The 21,971-nt window shown below is 39.3% G+C and overlaps 1 protein-coding gene across 1 annotated transcript in view; it reads left to right on the top strand.

The window, feature by feature from the left end:
- Positions 1–21,971, top strand: part of gmds (GDP-mannose 4,6-dehydratase) — a 263,448-nt gene that overhangs the window by 197,331 nt on the left and 44,146 nt on the right. Inside the window, exon 9 of the mRNA XM_041791584.1 lies at positions 422–518. Within this exon, the coding sequence (XP_041647518.1) occupies positions 422–518 (97 nt within the window). The remainder of the gene's footprint in view (positions 1–421; positions 519–21,971) is intronic.

Raw genomic sequence — 21,971 nt, 5'->3', positions numbered from 1 at the left:
TTCTGCAGCTTTACTTTCATAATAACAGGCTGCTGTAACACTGGAAGTTCCAGGTTTGGTATCGATAAAGTACATCTATCTTTCCATTTGTTTAAATATGAAAAAATATCCCCCTTTTCAAATTTAATTTTCATGAATTTTTCAGAACAGCGTTGTTCAAAATGTACTTTTAACTTGCTTTATTCTCCTCTTAAAGCCACATTCTAGACATCTCCTCTCATTCACTTCCCCTCTCACACTGACATGTTGGTGAGGGCTTGTTTGAGACTATTTTGATGTCAGAAAAGACAAAGGTGACATGTTGTGTCTGTCTAAGGTATTAAAGAAACAAACTCTACAAAAAAGACAAGGATTTGAAGAACCAACAGCTGTGGGAAGTTTGTCCTTTTCTTTCATCCAGCTAAGATTTGTGTCTCTGCAGGTGGGAAGGAAAGGATGAGCAGGAGGTCGGCCGTTGTAAGGAGACCGGGGTGGTGCATGTGAATGTTGACCCAAAATACTTCCGTCCTACTGAAGTGGTAAGTCAGCTTTTTCCTGTGATTCCAGCAGTCAGCCATAACTTTCACCTAATGTCTGAATGAAATGCACATCTGACTGTAGTTTGTCATTAGCTTCATTAGGAGGCTTCATCTTTCAATGAAAGAATTATCTTTTTGGATTTCTGTGTGTATGCAGTACCTTCCCAAGCTAAGAAGGAAAAGTAAAAATGAATTGCTTACCATAGTTTTAAACATTTTTTTGCCTACTTATGCTAAAAAAACCAAAATGAACACTATAAGTCATGTTCTAGGTTGATATAGGGAATTTTATTTCCCCAGATATGCATAGGATTGCTTTTATCCAAAAAAGTTAGTTTCCACAAAACTTTAGTATTTTCTTCACTTTTTTCTGGTCATGCTTTCTGTGCGGTGTAACAGCCATGAATACAACCCTATCAACATCCTTCAGCTACTGCTTCAGGGTGTATTGGGCTACTTAAATAATATGCAATCCATATAGTTCTATGTAACTCATGATATGCATGTTTCCTGTTCTATATCCCTGACCTTAGCATGAATGTAGCATGTTTTCCCTGCATGTATCAGATCGCCGGTCATTGTGTCTGGGTCCATACACTTATCAGCCATAAGGGGTCCAGCTGACAGCCTCAGACTGCTTATTGTATACTTTTAAACTGCTGGAAACAGGCCAGTCTGCCTCTTTAAGACTAACTGCATCCTGCCCGTTGGTATTGAATGAGTGCTCGTATCCTGAGAAAAAGTCTCCAAACTTTAAGTTAGGGTGTGTTTAATTAGCCAACAATCTGAAATGTGCCTGTTTCTAAAAGCTGCAGGCATCAAAACCCTAAAAGAGCCATCATTTTATCCCTCCACTCCTCTTTAAGTGAGAAGTGTCTCTGATATTCAGACAGTCTTCTCTCATCGCCGTGGCCCCTGGGATATTGTGGCTGCACCCCCAGGGCAGTGTAGAGTTACCAAGGGGTGTTGTGGCCGAGATTAGCCGTCAGGTTCTCAGTTTAAAGCCAGGAGCGTCTCTCTGCTGAGCTCTGGCCCTGGCGAGATTAGAGCTGAGATCCAGTTGAGTGATGGCGGAGGATTAGCATGAAGGCTGCGCTGAATGACTGCTGAGCCGATAGAAGCGGCGGTCGCACACCTGGGCCTGTATTCTTTGTGCATGTCTCTTCATTCATTTGTGGTTTTAACCCTGGATCTGTGATTGAATGAGAATAATCAGCAGTTTTTACCACTGGGAAGGTTTGTAGCTCAGAGAGTGAAGATGTGAGGGATTATAAGACGGCCATGGTTCGGTTACAGCAGGTGATTTCACTGCTCTGTTTCACCGTCTCTTTATTTTTGAGGCACAGCTTAAAGAGACTGAAGAGTGTTTAACATCTGACCCCTTCAGACAGGAAGAGACTGACACCGAGCTCACAGCTCAGCATTGTGACTCTCCTGAAGTGGAAATACCTGTCATCAAGTGTGTGTGCATTCAGAATCCAGCTGACTCAGACCCCTTCACTATTGTGTTTATTTGCAGTTAAGGTGCAAGAGAGGTTGTGTGTTTGCTGTGCAGATGTGTGAGTGGGGGGGGGGCAATGTGGACCAAAAGTCACATCTTGATAGTTTTTAGCTAAATGCCATCGCAGCATTTTTTACAGTAAAAAATTCAACTTTACATGGCTTCTAGTAAAAATCCAACCACATTGAAACTTATTTGATACCACTGAAACTTCAAAAATGTCCTACACAGCAAAATCGCCAGTGTTAGATTAACACTGAGAGTGTTAAATCTAACACTAGAAAAGTGTTTATATGTGTCCACACTTTTGAGTGTTAATTTAACACTTTTCAAAGTGCTACTTTTTGTTTACACTGAACCAGTGTTACTCCAACACTGTATGGTGTTAAAAATTTACACTGGTGAACACCGAGTAGTGTTGAAAGTAATCCAGTAGAAAGTACACTAGTGTCAGTGTTAAAAAAATCAACTCTCCTGGACTACATGTAACTCTGGTGTGATAACACTAATGAGTGTATTAAAATTAACTCCAGTGGGTGTAGAATATTATCTATTAATAACAAGATATGAGACATGCAAGTCACTCAAAAAATTTAAATCAGGTACATCCAATATCATTGATTGCCACCTCATGTTGTATAACTGAAGCAATGTGAGGAATTTTATGGCAATCATAGAGCAATGAGGCAGACAGAGAGCTAGAACATGCTCTGAGTTGACAGACTGCACTCTCTCCATTGTTTTAAGAAAGCCATTTCTACAGTAAGGAAGTAATCAACCTAGCAGACAACTGTACTCATGGTGCAAAAGTATTAAACATCAAAAACTTAAGAACTCAAGATAATTCAAGAAACATGTGCAAGTGAATCCCAGCAGTGATCCCTATACAACAGGCAACATTTAAACACAACTAAACATCTAAATACATCTAAAACATGTAAAACACATCTATACATACTGCACAAAGGCATGATGGGAAAACTCTGTCCCCTGGATTTGAAATGCAGTAGGCGGGGCTTGGATCAATTGACACTACAGTGTTGGAGTAACACTGGTGCATTTACACAGTCAAGTAACTCCAACACTGAAGACCATTTACTCTGAATAGAGTTAAAATAACACTCTGAGTGTTAAAATCAACACTGAGATGTTTAACACTGAGAATTTACCACTCTAGTTTTTGCTGTGTAGACACCCGAGATTGGGCATTTTTTAAATGTGGATTCTTAAAAATTGCAGACAAATGGCTAAACACTATCTACAGGTTTAAAAAAGCAACATTTCATCAACAATCATCATCATCCTAATGATTTATGATATTAAAGGTACAGAAAACGAATGATTAACAGTCATACTCTTAACCAAAAGAGAGAAAAATGTTGTTTCACAAATATATATCGGCAATGAGTGGAAATATTGATAGAACTTGTAAGGAGTGAGGGCTCTCTATTAGTTAAAACCCATTTTTCCGGTTGTTGTGGATGTATTTGCACAGTTACACAGTGTGCAGGACTTTGCATGCACTTTTTTAGAGGATTAAAATCAGGATGCCCAGTATTCTTGTAATGGTGTAGATATCAGCAGATAATATCTCAAAATGTTAATCATCAGTATTGGTAGATTTGATACTGTCTGCTTTAGCCAGTTTATTGACTTTGCGAATCGACAGAATGGATTGGTTCGTGCTTGCTAAAGGCTCATTTCTAGAGTTGTAAATCTTTAAGTATCTCTCAAATTAATTGTATTGTATGTTATTAATTTGACATTTAAAAGCTTAATAAAATGTGCTCAAAATATTGCTGTTTTAGCATAATTATATATATATATTTTTTTAAATCAACTCATAATCATAATAGAAAAGAATTAATTGTAAAATATTTTAATATGAAATAATAGGTGGGTAGGACAGGTATTTATTTAGAAACTCATCAGTGGTAGAATTAAAAAGGATCATAAATCCAAAGCCTTCACTGTAAACAATGTTGTGGAGAGCAGGTGTTATATTTTAACAAGTGACCGTGTTAACCAGTGACTTTTCGGCCCAACGTGCCAGCTGTTACCATAGTTACAACGTTGTCTAAACACTGGACATGTCTGTTATGTCTATGATATGCTTAGGAGAAATTACATTGATTTAAAAATTGTATGTGTTTCCCATCCCTATGCTTCAGTGGCTGTATGTTTAAGGAGTGAGTCCTGGGGCTGTTTGCTGATATATATGTAATTCATCATTATCCCTTGTCAGCTTGTGTGTCTGACATGTGCTCATTTATCTCCCCGGGCCCTTGGGACAGGAGTTAGGAACCAGGAAGGGGTGTATGAGGGGGTTAAATATGCAGGTGTGCTTCACATGTGGCACACGTGTGTGCGTCTTTGTGTATGTGTGTGCACTTGTCTGTGATTGTTTGGGGTTAAAGCCCCGAGGCTGCAGAGGTGAGTTTGTCTGTGGAAGTGGAGGATGTTTACGGTGAGTGTGAAAAATGCTGGTTAAAAAGGAGAAAATCAAACCAAACTAAGGCGAGTGAAAGCGATGAAAGTGTGGTTTGAAGCTGTCAGAGTTGTTTTGAATAAAGTTACAGGTAAGTTACAAAACTGCACCAACTGTCATGGCTGCAGATAGTTTCCATTGTATGGGCTCTGCAGAGCTGTCAATCACAGCCTGAGGTTTGGCTCAGGTGAGCATGCAGCCTTAGCCCCAGTCACTGCAGAGGTGTGTCACGGCTTATTATGCTTGAATAGTTCGGATCTGCAGTGGTTGCCAGGTGATATACAGTATCGAGGCCAGGGCTAGTTCTAGTCTGGTCAGATAGTTTCCTCTGTCTGGTTCTCACAGTCATGGTCAGAGACTGGAAATGATTACGGTCTGTGTGGGAGATCCAGTTTACTCATAAAGGGAACTAGAGTGGTGTTAAGTACATATTATGTGAATGAGTTAGCACATAAATTCTGTGGAGTAATTGTGCATTTAGACATGCATGTTTTGCTGTTTTCCTTCCCTCCCTATTTTGCAGGAGAAATCAAGAACTGAATTCAAAATCTAGCCAGCAACACCCCCATCCAGTCAAAGTCATTCCCCAACAACACTTTGCTTAATTATAACATACATATAAGTGACCGCATTTAGACAATTGATGATAGCAACCTATCTGGATACCCTGCTAAAAAACAAGAGATGCCACCTCCACCCTTCTCTGGGTGGAAAAATGCCTTCAAAATGAATGGTGGTAAATGGGAACGAGAGTGTCTTCAGCAAATTAAAAGCTTAAAAGACAAAAAGAATACACTTTAGTGGCTATTAGGTGCCCAAATCCAGTGGCCAGGAAGTTAAAAGTAAAATAATGACCTTTCTTAAAGAGGATTGGTATCATAACATCTAAAATAAACGAAGTTATAGGTGTACTGTATGTGAATGTCTGTTCTGAGCCCCCCCACACACACACACACACACACAAAAACAAAAGAAAGAACAAAACCCCCACATTAAAAAAGAAATTTGAGCTCATGTTGTTCTAGTCACGTTTGCACTCTGATGCTGAAATTTTTATCTATCATATTTTCTTTTGGAAACGGGTTCAATTTTATACTAAATTTCGCATGAGTCCAAGTCATTTAAATGAATGACTGATGATTCAAAACAGTCACTGCTGCTACTCCTCGCTTGCTCACCCCCGTCCGACCCCTCCTCTCTTACTGTCTCTCACACCAAAACCTCACTGTTAACACCAAAGTTTACGACGCTGTTGTTGACCATTTGAAGTTCTGTGTCGAGGGACGGCGTCGCTCTGTAATTCACCACCATGTTGCTAAGGGGTGTGGCTGTGTGTTTATCTTCCGGTCATGGCGACCGAGGTGGAGCGGGTGTGTTTAGAGTTGGAGCACATTGATATTGACGAACAAATTCTTTTGTTGCTAATGTTGAAGCGCAGGCGACAAGGAAGACATTTGCGGAGGTGGTCTGTATGACCACTAAACGAGTCGAGGCTGAGAACGGGTGAATTTACCACACTGGATTGCTCACTGAGGGACCTGGATGAAGGAATGACGTTTTGAGCGGACCAATCACAGCCCTTGTGGTCTGCATCACTGTGACGCATAGTTAGGATTTTTTGGAGGTGTGCGTCAGGCTATGGCATAGGGGTCCGCGTCGACGCAGAGGGCTACGCGTAGCTATGCCATTGACACGACGCAGAAGCATAAATCAGTCTTAAGGGGTCCTTGACCCAAAGTTGGTACCCACTGACCTAGGCAAAGCTGCTGCTACCACAGTTGACCAACTTGCTGTTGTCTTTTGGTTCACAATTAAAGATCCTCTTTGTTTTAAGATCTGTTTTTAGATGGATCATCCCTGTTTTTTAATATGTATGCCAATCTAATTCCACACCAACAGTCTCTGAGTCAAGCTTTGTGTTTGACATTTGAAGTTTGCAGTGTTAATCTGAGATAAACTTGAGTTTATTATTATAACAGACAGGTTCAGTGGGTTCATTGAGTGTTTCTTGATAGAAGATGTAAAAGATAAACAGATTCAGCTAAGGCTGAATGATGGTTTAGGATTCCTGATAAACTTACAATAAAATAAGGTGATTTGTCTGACATATACAAAAAAAAAGGATAGCTACTTAATCCATAGATTTACTTCTATGTATGTCCCCTGATGTTTGTCCCTGTTGAACCTCATCCATAATATTTTTGCAGACTCCAGTTTGTCTCAGTTATCTTTGGAAGCATTAACTTATCACGTACATCTACTTTTGCACTCTGCCAAATAGTGTTTTTGCACAAGTTAGTCTGTGCAGTGTATTTGCACCGACGTGTGTCGGTGTGTGCATGTACACACCTGTGTGTCCGTGCTAATGCATCCCCGCTGTCATGCTTCCAAGTTCATGTGTCGCTGGAGGGAATAAACTGCTGCCAGCTGAGTGACAGCTCTGTGGTTTTTGTCCAACTTCTCATGCAGAGGAGGAGAAGTGGTGATTAATGGAAAGCTGTCTCTCAGTCTGTCCTTATCTCGCTCTGACCCATCGCTTTTCACAGAACTCTTTCACTGTCGTTTTCTCAGCAAATGCTCGTCCCTACTGCGTCTACTTTGTCTCAGTGACGCAATGAGCAAGGGTCTGCAGCACAGGAATGAGCTCCGAGGTGAGGTGAACCCCTGAAAGATACAGCTGACAGACAAGTGCTTTTTTTTAACTGAGCTTTACCAGAATCAAAGATGCATCTCCCAGACATACAGATGATTGAATTTCTTCTTATTGAACCAAAACAGCAGACTAATGTGAGTAAAAGACATTTAGAGTGAGAAAAGGACAAGTTAGCTCCGAAATATCCCAAACAAATGCTGAAAACTTGATTTATAATTGGCCCCTGTCTTATGATATCCTTTTTCTGCAAACATCAATCTGTTGACAGTTTTCAGTAGCTCCCATGTGTTTCATGTTTTTGTTGATAAAATCTCCAAGCCATCTTTGTTTATTGACATACCAGAGTGATTCCTATCTTCGGACTGGCAGCTATAATGCAGCTGGCCAGAAGAACACATGAGTCAAAAATAAAGCTGTTTACTTTTATCAAATCTGATTTTAGTGCTATTTTTGTATTTTTCAGATCATATGAGAGTTCAAAAATACGATCAAAGTGGCATGGCACTCACATCATTTGTTCCTAAAGGCAAATCTTCAAATACTAGGATAACATCGCCATTTTCAGCTTAATAAAATTAGTTTAAGATTAGCCAATTGTGAAAGTTGTAATTGTGTAATTTTCTACCAGCCAATTACGCAACTTATACAATTGTCAGACTTGTTCACATTGTCCTCAGTGACAGGCTCTCTGTGTTTTGATTGACAAAGAGGAATCACCAACTTAATTCCCATGAATCAAGAACCTAACATGCAAATTAGGTATGGTAAAAGTCACGTACACACACTCTGCACTGCATATCTAAGCACACTGAATGCATGACCTATTATTATCCTGTCCTAGGAAGTTTAATGCACCATTTAAACATTTGCATAGCAGGACAGTTACACGTACAGAACTGCTGCTGCTATTTACAGTGTTGCTATTTGTGAGCTTTAAAAACATGGTTCCTCATACCAAGTTCAAATGAATGCTGCTCCTATTTTTGCCCAGACCCTCTGAAACAATCAGAAACAGCATCAGAGGTGAGATGAGTATCAAGTGTTCACATATTTCATTGCAAGCGCTTCTACCCTCTCCCTAAACAAGCCTGTGATGCAACTTCAGTGTTCAGTGATGCAAAGTCAGTGCACCCAATTTACTGATATGGCTGTTTCATAATAAAAAGCATTCATGCAACACAACAAGTGAGGACTTTTATAATGAAGAACTTGTTAGACAAAACATGCTTAACTTTGCATTGGATTAACTGAACTATCAAAGGAACTACAACTTGTGGCATACGTATGAAGTGTTTGCAGTTGCCAGTGATTCATGAATTTCTGGAGAAAATCTCTTTGTTTAATCTTTAGCCTTCCACAGAGGAAGTAACTAAATGTGAAGTAGGACCAGCGCTGGTTACTTCTACTTTTAAAACAAAGTTTACATTGCTGTTTTTCCCACCAAATAGTAACATGTAGGAGTACTTTTGTATTTATCACTTTACTTGTTTTAGTTGTTAGTTTTGAAAATGGCATAAAGCCTACACTTAAGGTTATAGAATGAGTAAATAAATAGTTTACTGCTCTTTATTGCCAGTAGTCTGTAACTCTGCAGCCCAGTAGCATCAACAGCAGACATAAAAATCTTTGTAGCTCAAAATTTTACAATGAACTGTGCTGAGGCATACCCTATTACAAACAGGCTGTGCGTAATACGGTATAACTCACTCGAAAGACTGCCCAGCTGTTTCAATAAACAATACAACACAAGTTTTTTAACTTACATTTTACTGTGATATTGTTCTCATCCCTTCCATCTTAAAATTCAACATTAAGGGGACAATTCCTGAGTGTAATATCATCCTCTCTGCCATCCCACAATCTCAGTGAGCTAGCAACATATGCACACTGACACAGCTGTGTTTACCGTCCACTGGCATGCAGCTATGACCCAACGTGCCATTGGTAGGTAAAGGCTTTAGACCAGATATTAGGTCGCCTCATGTAATGCATCAGCTCTTCACCTCACCACTCCTCATTTTAAGACAAACACACTCCTGGGCGCTACCCATAGATTAAGTTAATATGTTCTTTAAACAATGTAAGCACTTGGCAAGAAATTACAACTGTCTCACATGGAAAATGGGACACTTTGCAACCAGGGTTGCAAGGTCCTTGTGATAAAATCAGCATAAGAATCAGTCAAAACCAGCTCAAAACTAGTCCAAGACATAATAATGCTGGCCTCTTGCTTTAATCTTTTAAGCCTTTGTCTTTTCTTTCTCCTTTTCTTTCTTGCTCGACATAAAACATCGAAAATAAAGGACGTAAACGGGTTAATTTCATTCTTGTAAGAGAATATTTTTCATTAAAAGGTCATTGTACCGAATACATGGCATTGCTTGCTACAACAATAAAGCAATCTAAGGGCTCTATCAAATTACTTCATGATGCATTACCCCCCAAGACAGTCAAGGAGTCATTTTGCACATGCGCTCCTTCATAGCTCTCTATGTATCACAGTGTTAAATACAGTGTTATACAGAATAAGCATTTTAAAGCTATGTCCGTTGGATTCATAGACTCAGAGCACACTGGTGTTTTATTAAACAATGGAAACAAAAGTCAGAATCCTAAAATACATCTCTTTGACTCCATCCAATGCACCACTAAAGATACTGGTAGAAACTGCTTCAGATTGTCAATGTGGACTTAGAAATTAGTTTTTGCAAAATAACAAAACTGTACTTGGTTGTGTTTAAGATGAAAATGAAGTTATTAAATGCAATAAAAAAATGTACCTAATCATGCTGCCCTACTAATTTCACAGTAAATTGCAAATGCAGACTTTAAATTACACTCTCCAGACCTGGTACAAAAGTTTTTAGGTTTCTTCCATCAGCTAGCACGTACTGATTTGTAGATGAAAATGTAGGTTACATTTATGCCTGAGACATTTTGGTGGAGCAGTTGCTCTGCCTGTTTTGTTTTTTTCATCCAGTCTTCAGGTAAGAATCAAAGTTTCCATCTCAGCCCCTAAAAATAGCCCTCTTCACACACCACACCTTTTTTTATCTGGCAGCTACCTCTCTGAGTACGTGTGCATATGTGAAGTCTCGATTTCAAACTTCCTTCTTGCTTTGAATGGCTGTCATTCCACAGGTGTGGGGTGCGTAACGAATTCATCAGAAACGCACCCTGCTGCACATTCTCCTACGTCAGCAGTCCTGTCGTCATTGGATGAGCTGCTCACACAATAGCCGCAGTCATCCACGGGAACAACTGTGGCGGGTGTTGCAGTAACCTTTAATAACTGTTGGCAGGCAGAGTCAACCCACCTGTTGAGGTCATCACCGCCCAAAAGACACACCTGACTGACCTGATTATTAAATAATGTTCTGCATTATCAAGGTTTATTGAGTTTAATGCACAGTTCCACCCTTGGATACTCTGACACAGTTAGATACCATCGGACATATGATGTTGAATGCATTCCTGACGGCTTTGTGATGAAGTGTTGTGACCTGCCTTCACCACGTCAGTTAGTGATCTCATGACGAGTTTCACCTAGCGACTTTGATTCCTCCCACGGACTGAGCCTGATCCGAACCACCCACTTTCTAGAAAACTGTACTTTGCAATCAGTCTGTGGTTAAAACCCCAATCACTAGAGCCCTGACATGCACACAAGTACCACAATGTTATACAGAAAGCTTTGAGTAGTACGGCATAATTTTATACTACTGTGGTTACTAAAAGTAAGAGTTGTGATAGATTTAAAAACAAGAAAAAAAACATGCATCCATTTTTCCCAGCTTGCAGAAACATCTAGTGAGCATGCAGTACTGCACTAAAATGATCACATCCAACCAAAACATAAGCATGGACACTGAGCATCATCAGAGCTTGAAGCAGTGTTGTTGATATTGCAGCTATTATCGCTTATGAAATGTAACACTAAAACGTTTATTTTCGAGTACCTCTCATATCTTTATTTCACAACTCTTGGATTTTCAAACATTTTTCCTTTAGGATTATGCAAAGTTTAGAGATTAAAACCCAGTTCCATATGGAGCCAGTTCTGCCTTTTGCGAAACTGTAAAATCAACAACATTTTTCTTATTGGGACTGCTATTGCATTGTTTTGATCATATCGCTGATGCAGCAGTTCTTACAATAAGAAACATGAGGTCCAAGCACTTCAGCATTGTGCATCAAATAAAGAAAGTTGTACCAACACTGGCTTAAGCTGCCACAGGACAGTTATCCTCCTCCTCTGCTCTGACCGACCTAGAAAAGTGCCTCAAAACTTTGTAGCAAGTCCACATGTTAATCCAATTGTGAAGTGTTGAAATATGCGCTGAAATTGGCAAATGAAGATTATTTAGCCTGGTCAACAAGCTGCAAGATGGTTATGATATGATGCATTCAAAGTCAGCTCGGTAACATTAGTATTAGGTGAATGTACAGTGCATATCAAATTTATTAGACCACCTGTCATATTTGTCTCAAGGACCATCCAGCGTCATGAAGTGCTTTAATGCAGACTCTTTCATTTTCAGTGAGCTCTCCATGTTTTACCATTTTGAACAGGAATGAGGGATTTCAAACTGAATTCACCCAAATTTGAGCCGGCTCACTGGGCTTTTCTGAGAAGTCAGAAATTATTCAAACATACCATTCAACCACTAAAACTAATTTTTCTGTTCAGGAATGCAAATAAATAACTATAATTTGACATATTAATCAAGAAATAATAATGTGCTTTACTAAATTTTCAGGGGTTTTTTTTGTAAATCAGTACATTTGAAAATTCATGGATAACAATAGTAATTCTATTTTGGAATTAAAAATATCATTTGGGTTAAAGAGCTTCTACATATTGGTGTATTAACCTTTACAGAAACATAAAAAATGATTTTGGTAATTACCAATGCTGTTAATTTAGGGCAGCTGTGGCATAAACCTTACTTTGGTTAGGGTTAGGGTGGTCTAATAAATTTGTTAAGCACTGTAAGTAAAAATGTCATGATGTGTTCAAATTCAACATCAGGGGAAATACAGTACATCTGTAGAATCTTGAATAAATACAACTCGGAGGTTAAGAAATTTGTTTTTTAGTAATATAAATATAACAATCAAACTCTACTCAGTTTATACCGCTTCTGTTCAAAATGTATTGTCATTTTGTATTTCCACAAACAACAGAAAAGTATTAGTAAAGTATTAGTGTCAATAAGGATTATCAATAAGGGGTATCAGTAAGGGGCATTAATTCAGTAAGAATTATGATCTCCATCTCTAATTATGCCCTAAATCAAATCTGACCAACAGTTTTAATTTTGAATATATTTCAGATTATTTTTGACTTTTCAGTCTTTACAACACAGGAGAGCTGTAGAAAAACTAAGCGAGGAATGATGTTTGTTGTCCTCATTTGTATTAGGGCTGACAGCATCAGTGCAGTTATCAGGATGCAGCTGCAGCACATAATTAATTTTTTTCATTTTTTTCCAACTGCATTGATTTCATGTATTATTGCCTCTTTCAGCACTCTTTGGGTACCCCATGTCAGCATCTCCCTGCAGCCACAGTGGTGTGAATTAAATCTCATTTCACTTTGAAATAAAATCACAAACTGCTTAGTGGACAAGTCAGAAGTCATCTGCAGCTTGTGACATCAAATATTTGACTTTTTACTGTTCCCTAATTTCATAACAAGGTCATTTTCCATTGTTAAGTTTGTGTCATCTTCAACCTACCTGGACTTCCTTATTTTCTTTCAAAATAAAAGCAGGTCTTTACTGAACAGGGAGCCAATTTCTCTTAGTTTTTTGATCAATCACTATCAAAAATCTTAAGGTTTAAGTTGTTTCTTTTTTCTTTTTTAAATCGCTTTTATAAAATTAATTGTTGTCAGCCATAATGTTGATAATATATTAATTTTACACACTCAGTACATATTTCCAATAATTAACAATAAGAAAAAGAAGATTTAGATATTTGCAGGTGAGGTATGATACTGGTGAGGGCTTGTATGATGTCCCATAGCTAAAGGTAAAATCCAAAACTTCCAACACAAAATAAAATGGAATAAATGTCTTGATAAGAGAACAAAACGCAAATAAAATGACTTGTAATTTCTTCTGGTACTGACTCGATCTCCTGTTAAATTAGGGTTGGCCTTCAGTAATCTCTCAGGTAGGCTTTAGATGAAAATTGTTTTTTTTGGTTGACCAGACAGATGGAAGAAAGGGGCGTAGAGCAAAAATCTAACTTCTGTGACACTTATTTATTTGGAAAAGTAATAAGACAGTCCTCCGGTTATGATGCTTCAAGGTTTCAGACGCTGTTTGACGATGTGACGACTACATTGGCTGAAACATACTGACACCTTTAGAGCCATCATGATGTCTTTTGTAGCAGTAGATATGAGGTGCCTGGTTCTCAGGCCTCGTTGAAGAAACAGAGTTGGTGTTGGGTTTCATATGACTCCATGCAGGCGGTCCAGACCTCATAAATCCACTCCCAGGATCCTTGTAGTGCTGTCTCCAAACACACAATGACTATTGCAGTTTCGTTCCTGACCCCATCTCAAATCCACACCAATTACTGCCTCTACTTTCTGAACTTTCTTGTAAAACGCAACACGAGTAATAGAAAACGTATCCGCAGAGGCATGGAGGGACAGTAGGATTGCTTCAGCATCAGTGTCAGTGTCTGCTATGGAGCGAATTCTTTATCCGAACAATGAGAATAGCAGGTATGGTCCCACATGTGTGTGTGTGCTGCTGACATAATGGCCCCTGGCAGGCAGTAATTCATACACTTCTGTCCTTTTACCCCAGAGAGGATTTTAACAGTCGGCCTGTTTCGTTGCGTAATATCTGCTACTTAATGAAGCCTGAAATACGGCGGCTATTTCAGAGTTTCCCAGTATCGGGGTGGAATTCTCTTTAGGCGTCCAGTGGAGAGGTTTTTAAATCACACGAGGCTCTTGAAACCATCAGCTGTTTTATATTCTACTTCACAAAGAAAAAAATGAGTTCTTTTACAAGGTTAGATGTGTTTTTATTCTTGTAGCTATTATTCCTTTGGGTTATTATTGAATTTAGCCGTTGGGTTCCATATAGAAATCGAATGCAAGACTTGGCTTTAAAAAGACTGCCCGCAATGAGAGGCTGATTTAAATGTTTAGTTGCCAGCATTTTGGAGCATCATTGCTCTTCCAAACTGCATAGGCTGTAAACTTTTACAATTCCATGTCTCTAAATGACATACCAGTCAACCTCATCGTAATAAAAATGAGAAGATGAGAGAAAATCAGTAGAGAAGAGCGCCATGATGTGCTTCACTGCACCCCTTTATAACCCGGCTTCAGTAATCCTGGAAAATTAGCCGTTATGTTACGCATAAAGCCCGAATAATGTCTCCATATTGAATCTCTGCTGTCACACAAGCCATAGGCTTGCTTAGCCCTGAGTTTGCGCAGAGGAAGAGGCTGGCATGTCCCGCCTAAAACAGGGGTGTCAAACTCAGTCACAGCAGGGGTTGGATTCTGGATTCAGGACTACCCTAAGGGGCCTAACAGGGTCACCTTTTAACCATAAACTGTCATCCTTGCTTCACCAGTAATAAATGAATTTAAAGGCTCACAATCTGAGAAAAGTAAATTTATTAGTTCAAAATGGTCAAAACATGAAATTGAAATTGAAAATGTTTCTTAAAGGCAAATATATTAGAAAGAAGTCAAAATATGAAATAAAATGTAATCATGAAATAAAAAGTCAAGATATGATTCAAAATTTTACATTGTGAGTCTAAAAGGTCAAACTATGGGATTATGAGGTCAATGTTTGGAGTTGAAAATATCAGATAAAATACAAAATAATTGGTTAAAAAGGTCAAAATATCACTTTAAAATTAGAATTATGAAACTTAAAGCTCAAAATATTGTATGAGAAGTCAAAACTATGTGTTGAAATGCTCAAAGTATGAAATTAAAAGTCAAAATCCTAAGTTTGAATCCTAATTGTAATATGCAAAATTGAAAATGTGAAATTAAAACACTAATTAATTTCTTGTCCCACATTCCTGACTTCTTATCTACTTATTTTTACTCCTTACTTTTTCAGATTTTGTTACTTAACAAGGATATTTTAAATCATCAAGGATAAGTTCACATTTTTATACTTGAGGAAACCTGCAGACGTCGCACTGATGGGCCAGTTATAACAGAAATATGAGATCATCTTGCTGGCCGGATTTAACTGTTCCATGGGACGGATTTGGCCCCCCAGGCCTTGAGTTTGACACCTGTGGCCTAAAACATATAACTCTGCATCGAAATAGCTCTGTGATTGGTCCACTATGTAGCTCAGTTTCGGTTTGTTGACCACAAACCAGTTCATCAAATCTACTTGCTGATATTTGAAAATATAAGAACTGCATTTCCTTATATATTTCTTCCAATAGATCAAGAAGCTGGTGGAAATAATGTATAATTTTACAGTTGCAATCACAATGTGTACATTCGCAACAGTCAAGTCACAGGATGTGGAAGTTTAGTCACGTCTGCGATTTTCTGAGCAAATCAAAACCAAGTCTTTAAAAGTCCATCTGATATCACCATCGGCAGTCTGAGAATTAAGCTCTGAGCATGCAGAGTCAGTTTTTCTACTACATGTATGTTCAGTCTACAGGTGACACTGCTGCCATCACAGATACACCAGCATGACACTGGAAGCAGACACTCCATTATGCATGGTGGATCATAAGGGATGTTTTTCCAGCAATCAGCAGCACCTCATCCTAGAGCTTGTTGATGATGCCGCAGCTTATGTGGTCTGTTTCAGGCACAGATTTACTGTCGATGGTATATCTTACAGCCACAAGTGCGCGCTACAGACAGGTCAATGCAATGAGATTTTATCTGAATCGGAATTACACACATGGGGTGACTGTGGATCAGTAGGTAGAGTCTTGCAGTTGGAGGGTTGTGGTTCGATCCCCAGCTCCTGCAGTCACATGTGTATGTGCAACTTTTTTTTTATGTATTAGTTATGCTTGTCAGAGTTCACGTCAGAGGGTTAGACATGAGTGTGATGGAAGTATTATGAGCTTCGATTTCAAATCTGAAAATGACTTTAAGACCTGAATAAGAAAATACAAACAAACCGGTTTGATTGAAAATTGACTTGGCAAGCACATCCTCTGCCTCATCTGATTGAGCAACTGTACATTCCATCATCCCCGATGTCTCCTCTCTTTCCTCCTTTACAATAACTACGGTTTAATCAACTGCTGCTTAATAATTATCAGCTCAACTCCAACATCATAGACTTGGTTTGAGTTGCCATGGTCTCCTGTACACAAACAAGCAACGAGCAGGTGAAGTATTTCAAAGCTACACGGTCATGCCACCATATGAAATTGCCGTGCTCAAAGCATAGAGTGTCTAAATCAGGCCAATACTTGCGTACTATTTTGCTTGTGCTTGTCTTGAGCAGGGGCTCAAGCTCATGCTTCTTGATGTTTCCTCACTCCCAGTCGTATTTCTTGACCTGATATTTTCAGCATCCTTCCAAAGCTCTGTCTGCTGCTCACAGTAGAGAGGACTGAAAGGTAGGTAGGTGGAAAATCTGAGGAGCAATTAGAGAGGTCACTCAAGCACAGGCTTTGTGGAAGTCTTTACTGACAGAGAAACCCCCTTATTTAAATTCACCACTGACTGGATGCTGCAGCTCATCGGACTTCAGTGACGCCTCGAAAGTAAAGAATGCAACTTAAAGAACCAAGATGTAGCCAAAGTTTTTAAGAATCATGTAAAAGGAAACTACTTGTGAAGTTTGTTTGCAAACTTGTGAAACAGTCCTTTAATATTTAGCATTAGCCCAATCTTCATACTCTGATTTGAATTATAAATTCCAGCTTTGTTTCAGTTATAAATGAGTTCAGACTCATTTTAAGATCACTACCATTAAATGGTCACACTTTGATTAATTATATTTTCTGTCTTAACACCAGTTTAATAAAACAGATAGCATTGTTTGTTAGTCTCTCTGGAGCAACAAAAAAACAGGGTGCAGAAAGGGAAACGCAAAGAGACACGCTAAAGGCAGTTGGCAAGCAAAGCAGCTGGGCTGGTGTTGGCAACTCACTGGAACCAATTACTCAAACCAGTTTTCACCTTATGTAACAGTGAGAGAAACTTCTTCTGGTGTGTCTCTATTGAAACCTTTTTTTTGGGGGGAAGAGTTTCAAAAATCGGTTTTCACTTTTACTATCAGCCATGCTTGGGCACAGAGATTGCAGCTAAATCTAACAGTTCTGTTTAGGGAATAAGGTCCTGGTAGTTGGGTTTAATAGTGAAACAGCATGCTTATTATCAATTTGTATTCCTGTGTGCTAAATGTAAAAAAAAAAAAAAAAAATCTCCAAAAACGTATTAATAATGCTTTAATTTTTGTTGCCATAAGTTTGTAAAATGAATAAAAAGCGAAGACTTGAAGCATTCTTGCAATTGACAGATTGAGGAAAAGAAAAACAAAAAAGAAAAAACAGGTGATTTCATGCCTTTATGAAGGATATAGAAAAGGAGAGAAGAGGGAGATGCAGACAGAAAAAGAGTAAAGAGATGCAGATGAAGACATGAGGGGATGCAGAAATAGAAAAGAAGTGAGGAGAGAAAAGAGGAAGATATGGAAAGAGAGAAGGGGAAAATGCAGAATAGAAAATGAAGAGGCGGATGCCAACAGAGAGCAGAGGGAGATGCAGAAAAAGAGAAAAAGTGAAGAAGATGCAGAAATAGAAAAGAAAGAGAGGCAGAAAAGAAGAGAAGAGGAAGGTGCAGAAAGAGAGATGAGATTAATTCAGACAGAGAAGAGGGAGATGCAAAAGAGAGGAGGAAGATGTAAAAAAGATGAGGAGAAAATTCAGAAAGAGATAAGATGAAGCTGAAGAAATAGAGGAGAGAGGAAGATTCAGAAAGTATAGGTAGATGCAGAAAAGAAGAGGAAGATGCAGACAGAGAGAGGAGGGTAATTCAGACAGAGAGAAAAGAGAGATGCAGAAAAGAAGAGAAGGAGGAAATGCAGAAAGAGAAGAGAGAGGAAATGCAGACAGAGAGAGGAGGGTAATTCAGTCAGGGAGAATGGAGATGCAGAAAAGATTTTTTTTTTTTTTTTATGATGTCAGCGCCCATCTGGCTTTATTTCAGCATCAGTTCACTGGAACCAGAGGTGATGTTGAAGCCTGGTTTTCCACAATACCTAATTCATGGTAGAGACAGCTATATTGTTAAAGATATGCATACCTTTTTTTACAATAAAAAATGAACCATAAAGGATCCTTAACTTGGTTTTACTGCACTACAGTGTTAAAATCAGAGGGAAAATGAACAGATCCACAATCATAACATCCTTGTGAACATCTTTTTCCTAAAAGAGACTCTTTTCCTGAATGACAAGACTTTCAGAGATCCTTAGAGAGACTCCGTAGCCTGCCAGGATAGTGACCTGCTGAATATGTTGGACAGGAATCATAGATCTGATTTCAGTCAGGCAGCAGACTGAGGCATTCACCTTTATTTGTCACTTATCGTCCAGTTAAATCTGCTCTTGGACAATGTGGGCCTTTCAGCTCTGTATGCAGTGAGCAGCTATTATTACCCTGCTTTATGTCTCTGGCAGCGTGTCGGTGTCACTCCGAGGCCGGCGGTGGAAGCCAGGGGGCCTGGTTAGGACTGCTGGCTCTCTGAGGTGCTCCATCTCGGGGCCGAGGCAGCGAGACCTCCAACTGAACCGCAGCCGGTTGGATTGAGAAGTGCTGAGGCAGCAAACTGAGCCCATTTCACTGCAGGGTGGAGTTCCTATACTACACTATACTATAGGTCTTAAAACAAGAAGAGTCGGCATGGGCTTTGAGCCAGTCCATGACTTTATTATCATGCAGACATCGTCCCGGGGCTCCGATTCACACTTCATTGTCAATTATTGTGTTTTATTCCACACTTGTTACCCAGCAGCAGTAGTTAGCCCCAGCATCTGTGATCAATTTGCCGGATTTATGTGTCACAAATTAGTCTGTGTTTTAAAAGCAGCATGTGTCCGTGTTTCACCCTGCCGTGCTGGGTGTTGGCGAACAGACCGCGCTCCAGGATTCCTCAGATTCTTCCTACTAAAAGCTGGTGATAAGGGGAAGTGCGAGCTAAGGAGAGGCCTCGGCGCTCTGACAGCAGTTTGCAGCGCTGATGGATTGAGGTGAATGTTTGAACACCAGACAGACATAAAGAAGCAAATGGCTTTTATGAGCAACGAGATTTATCCACTGAACAAGCTTTGTGGAGCTCAGCCGGCTGAATTTATGACACTTGACACACGAAACAGGCTATCAGCGCATGAGTTTGGGATGTTTGGCAGGAGTCTGTGGTACTTTTTACACAAAGGAAGCATGAAATATTAGCATTATTTTAAAAGGTTTCCGTATATTAGAAAGGAATAGGGTGTCCTTTTCCAAGATGTTTCTCTGTAAAGCCATTCATTTTCCCCTTACCTGGACTTCTGCTGTCTGGAAAGATCGCTGACAGCCAGACTCACTGCTGCTTGGATGGAAAATGATCGAAAGGAAGATAAAAGACAAGGTTGTAGGTGCTCGCATGTTCATTCATAGGGAAAGTCATCTGTGCCCTAACAACTTCATAGCCAGTTTCCATACATGATGAGGAACTTTAATCATTATTAATGAAAGGCTAAAACTTTTCAGGGTACAATTTTTTTCAAGATTTTCAACCTCTTAACACCCCTGAATACACACTTTGTCTCATTATAGCTTTGATCAAAATTAATCTTATCAGTTTCCCTCTAAATTTGGGGAATGTACCTTTCAAGGCTGCCTTGTTAGTGGTTCTTGATGTTGTTTGTATGAGAAAACAGACAAAGCAGCTATAGGATCCTTATCAGTTAAGCTGATGGATCAGCCAGATTCCATGTCTGTCATCAGGCAGATACATCCTGCAGAGCTCCGGTCTGAAAGGAATGTGCCAGGTCTAAAAACAGATATAACCAATAAGCTGTATGTGATGAAGGCAAGGTAGTAGCTACAGGTGGGGTTTAATTGTTTTAAAAGCTGAAAGCAATGGCTGCTGCCAGTGTCGCAACTAGCTTGGATATAGCCATAGCATAGTGGCAGTTTTATCTGAACTGGACCGAATTTCTTTATCAAAATTGATTTTTTTTCTTCTCCCGACTGGCCTCAGCATGATTTTTATCCACCAACAAGCTCCGCTGTTCATTAACTACAACATAGCCTGCTTGCTGAGCTCAGATTACGATCAGAGCTGCTCATGTGTGATACCTCATTCTGTCTTGTCGCTCTGAATTGCCTGCATTGAATGTGAAATACAGACCGTTCATCCAGCCACCTTCCGAGAATTTTCTAAAAGGCATTGCCTGTCCTGAACACTTTGTATGGGACATTTCCCAGATGAATGTGATTTATATCACACTGGATATATGAAAAGGGCTGCATGGCGTCTCATGTTACGTATCAGCATTGGCATGGGGAAAAATGAGCGAGGCATCCCACAAACAAACTGAAAAGAGAGTGGAGCTTCACTCTGCATCCGTAGCTATAGTTTTTAGACTTTCACCCCTCTGTCTGTTGTGCAAAAACAAAAGATGTCCTTTTAGCGTGCCGTGAAACCTTCAGAAATTTGACTCAAATAGATTGAAGCATCTGCTGAATATTAATTGCCCTCACTTTTCTTGATATGTAATAGTTTTTCATATCATTAATAAAAATACTCATTGTTCCTGATTGGTTTTTGCTGCTTGATGGTTCAGTTGCTCCCAGGACTGTGAAATTAGACGGCTCAGTAATGCTGTCACTGAGCATGCACAGGTGTTTGTTTGCAGATATTTGCTTTGCTGTTTTCCTTCACATGTATAGGATGTTTATGTTGGCTCCTCTACAAGCCTCGAGGACTCATGCTCTGCATGAAACAAAGGCTTTTTTTTTTACATGGTATGGCTAACAATGAAGAAAAATGAAATGGTCTTTTTATTGCTGATACTGATCAGTGGCTTAATGGATCCTGAGTTTGATTTGGTCGATCAGCTCTGGACATTCTGAGCTCACTGTAAACACAGGAGAACAGCATGTTCTCAGGTCTTATTGGTCAAATGAATGACTACCAAGGTACCTCCAAGCATCAGTTTGCACACACAGGCACTCTAGAGTCAAGTCAATAGATACACAACTTCCAAACTGAGCCTGAAAATTAGTTTTTGAAGATGGATCCACCTTAAGAACCTTCCTGAGACATCAGGGTGTTTGGACTAACCATTTGATTTGTGATCATGCAGGATGGTAAAGACAGCTTTACTTGGCTCTACTTTGCAGTATATCCATCACAGCTGCACTCTCATTTCCATATGCCGGCTTATCTGATGGTTCCCAGTCAAGTTGTAAACTTCCTCTCTGATCTTTTGCTCCAACTGCATGCTCATGTAGCCGTTCTCTGAGTCTGTATATCAATACACTTTAATTCAGTAATGCATTGTGGTGTCCTTAACTTCCCCTCTAAAGATTAGTAAAAGATAGTATGTGTACAACAAAGGTATAAAGTATGCCATACATGCTTTGAGTGCCATTCATTCTGTTTCTAAGTAATCATGTTAACACTGAGAGATTTGTGTGTGTGTAGAAATGTGTGAGAAAATGATCAGCTGTCAGGTTCAGTGACATTAAGCTCTTCCTCGCTTGTTTGATTGATATTCAGACTGTGATTAAAAGGGATTATGTCCTTGAGGAAACATGAACTGATCAAAAGCA

Source organism: Cheilinus undulatus, linkage group 7, assembly GCF_018320785.1.
Source record: "Cheilinus undulatus linkage group 7, ASM1832078v1, whole genome shotgun sequence".
In the NCBI taxonomy this organism is placed as follows: Eukaryota; Metazoa; Chordata; class Actinopteri; order Labriformes; family Labridae; genus Cheilinus; species Cheilinus undulatus.
This window is presented reverse-complemented; position numbering and strand designations above follow the sequence as displayed.